At 30.0% G+C, this 3,339-nt stretch overlaps 1 protein-coding gene across 1 annotated transcript in view; it reads right to left on the bottom strand.

Moving 5' to 3' along the window:
• Positions 1–1,099: 1,099 nt before the first annotated feature.
• LOC106773317 (TMV resistance protein N) overlaps positions 1,100–3,339 on the bottom strand; it is a 4,451-nt gene continuing 2,211 nt past the window's right edge. Inside the window, exons 3-5 of the mRNA XM_014660019.1 lie at positions 2,912–3,187; positions 1,850–2,623; positions 1,100–1,698 (exon numbers count right to left, since the gene is read on the bottom strand). Coding sequence (XP_014515505.1) covers positions 1,129–1,698; positions 1,850–2,623; positions 2,912–3,187 — 1,620 coding nt within the window. The 3' untranslated portion in view covers positions 1,100–1,128. The remainder of the gene's footprint in view (positions 1,699–1,849; positions 2,624–2,911; positions 3,188–3,339) is intronic.

Genomic DNA, 3,339 nt, shown 5'->3' on the forward strand with positions numbered 1-3,339 from the left:
TTTAATTATTTGAAATTTCATATTAAGATTTCTCTATTTCAATTTCTTCATCAAATAAATCATTCTATTTTAAAAAATTGTAAATTCTTGATGAATTACTCCATTAAATTACATCGTATAAGCACAATATAAATGTTTCCCAATAGAAAAAGCAGTCAATTTAGAAATGTAGAAAGTCCGAGCTCGGGACTTTTTAATATAGTATAGTCATCCAATATTTTTTTAAAGTTGTACAATATCATAGATTGTCTTGTACAGCCTTTCTCTAAATAAATTATTAATTTTGCATTTTATATATTTTTGAATTTATTACTATTAATTTAAACTTTCGTTTAAAAAAAAAATAAAATATTACTTTTAAATGTTAACTTTGAAATTAATAGGGTTAAATATGTTTTTAGTCCCTATACTTTGGGGTGATTTTGGTTTTAGTCCCTCTTTCAAACTATAGTACAATTTGGTCCTTCAACCTTAAAAAAATTTGGTTTTAGTCCCTCTTTAAAAAATTTGGTAAAAAGGACTAAAACCAGAGTTTTCTAAAGTTGAAGGACTAAATTGTACTATAGTTTGAAAGAGGGACTAAAACCAAAATCACCCCAAAGTATAGGGACTAAAAACATATTTAACCCAAATTAGTATTAACTATTTTAACATTATATTAAATTTATAGTTACTGGTTTGAAATATGCTATAAATTTATAATTGAGACATAAAAATTGGTGAACATTTTGCAGTGTTTATTTACTGGAAAATCGGTATCAAAATTTAGATAATAGAAACAAAAATTTAAATCTCTAATAATATGATAAATAGAAACCAATAAAAAAAAGATTTTTAGTTTTATTATTTTTATTAAATTAAAAGTAAAAAATGATTTATAATTATATCTTAACATGAAATTAAAAATATTATCTCTAAATTTTTTATCACTAACTATTAAAAATATTGTATTCAATTACATTATAAATTTTTGTTAAAAATAAAAACTAATTTAAATACTAATAATTTTTAATTTAGTCAATATAATAATTACTTTTTTGTTTTTAAATTAATTTATATTTAAACAATTCTTTCTAGTTATATATTACACCAACAGAATTCTAAATGATAACAATGGAGTGCCGTATTCTACTCCAAACATGAACATACTCTAACAATGTTTCTAATTTTTGCAAATATATTTTTCTTCGGTTTCTTCGCCTTCATTTCTACATCAGTGGTTGGTTGTGCACTCATTTTAGGTGACAGAATCACACTCAGCTCAGGTGATTCTTGTGCACTCAGTCCAAGTGACTCCATTCTCATTGTAATTGACTGACCATATATCAGATACACGGCTGTTTTCTTAGCAGTGATTCCATCACCAACACCTACAAAAATCTCCACGTTGTCTCCGGGTCCTAGATTTGATATTACACCCTGCCAGTCTTCATCGCTAAAGAACATTGTTGTTGCTTGCTTATATATCTGAATGGTGCACTTTGTGTAATTAAAGATGAAGACATTAGTAAGATTTTGAGTTGCCATGTTATCAGGGGTTGATGAATAAACAACACACAACAGCATTCCCTTCATGCGACAATCACTATCTTCAGGAACTTGAAATGGTACTGAATAACCTTCCCCTGTATAGGCTAACCAATAAGGATAATTGTCCCCTGGAAGCACAAAATCAGTACCACTGTTGGTTCTCAATACCTGTATCATGCAACAACGCTTAATTATTCATTTAATATGATATGCAAGTTCATATTGTCTGCTATTACACACACTATACTTCATAAAAGAATAGACAAGGAAATGGATTGAAATGAATTCAGTCAATAGACAAAAAAGAAGGAGAAGGAACCTTTGATATGCTATTGCTAAGCATATCGAAGACTTGCTGGTAGCTTCCCATTCCAATCAAATACGATGCCATAGAATTTTCTGGAATTTGTGATTGATATGCACTTTCCGGTTCAGAAGAGTTTATATTGCATAACTTATGGAGAATTGTTCTTAGTTCTTGAGTTAGTTGAAAATCTGAGTCGCATTGTACAGAAATACTTCGAAGTTTTGAAAATTCACCTACTTTTGATAATAGGTTAACCAAATTATTATCCTGTATATTCATGGAGACTATAGATGTTGGCATGATCCCAAATGGTTGAAAACAGGATAAAGTTCCTCTTGTATGTGACATCAAAGTCCATATGAGAGAAGGAAATACATCTCGTGCCAATCCTTCATATCCACAAAGGGATATATATCCAATCTGTTTGGATCTTACTATGGCAAAAGGCACTTGTTTTAGACTAGTATTGTCTGCAATTAGAGTTGTTAAGGATTCCATCTGCCCTATGTCTTCTTCTAACTTGTCAATATTTGAACAACCAGAAAGGATGAGNGTTTGTAATGACTTNAACTTATAGATTACCATAGGAAGATTGCCTAGGCATGTACAATNCTTCANGTTTAGAAGAAGGAGGTTANTTAGATCTCCAATTGAATGGTGTACTTCATACAAGCTNGGACAATCTTTGAGAATGAGCTTCTCAAGATTTGGTAGTTTTGAAAAATCTGGGGTCTTTGATAAGTACTTGGAATGACTAAGATTGAGAAATTTTAGCCTCTCCAGAAACTGCAATAAAATTTAAACCGAACAAAAAGAAAGATTAGCAANGTATATGGCTGAAAAAATTCACAAGACAACTTAATGTATTATAGATACATTTGTTGTTGTTCTTCATTCAAATTTGCTGTTTCACTCAGGTAATCAGTAATGCATGTAATAAAAAGCAAATTACCAAAGTAAAACACCAAATTTGATTGGAGAACAATGATAATTGTAAAAGACCATGTGAGTTTTGGTCCAAATTGGTATTTTCGTCATAGAAAATATCAGGTAATATATACTATATACGTATACCTGAGGCACCTTCCATACTAGTTTAAGATAACTGTATTTTAAGTCAATAGCAACTATATTTTCCTGATAAAAGTTTTCAGGTATGTGGGTTAATGAAAATGCTTTCCAATCAACCCATCTCAGTTGTTTGGGAAGATGCCCATAATCTCCAGCTACTTGTACATTATCAAGTTTCAAAAGTCTCAGTCTCTTCATATTCCCAAATGTTTCAGTACCAAAACAAACTCCACTGGTTCTTTGCATCTTCAAAGCCAATCCCTCAATGACTCCTGTTCCCTATGAAAAATAAATGAAANAAAGTTATAAACANGGAGAAGCATTNGCTNTTTTCACTAGAGAAAGTTAAGAAGTAATACACATAAGATGCAACTTATGTTAAGATGCAACATAAGAAGCTAAATACTTTGAAAAGGTAAATATATATCTCA

Source organism: Vigna radiata, chromosome 9 (assembly GCF_000741045.1).
Source record: "Vigna radiata var. radiata cultivar VC1973A chromosome 9, Vradiata_ver6, whole genome shotgun sequence".
Classification (NCBI taxonomy): Eukaryota; Viridiplantae; Streptophyta; class Magnoliopsida; order Fabales; family Fabaceae; genus Vigna; species Vigna radiata.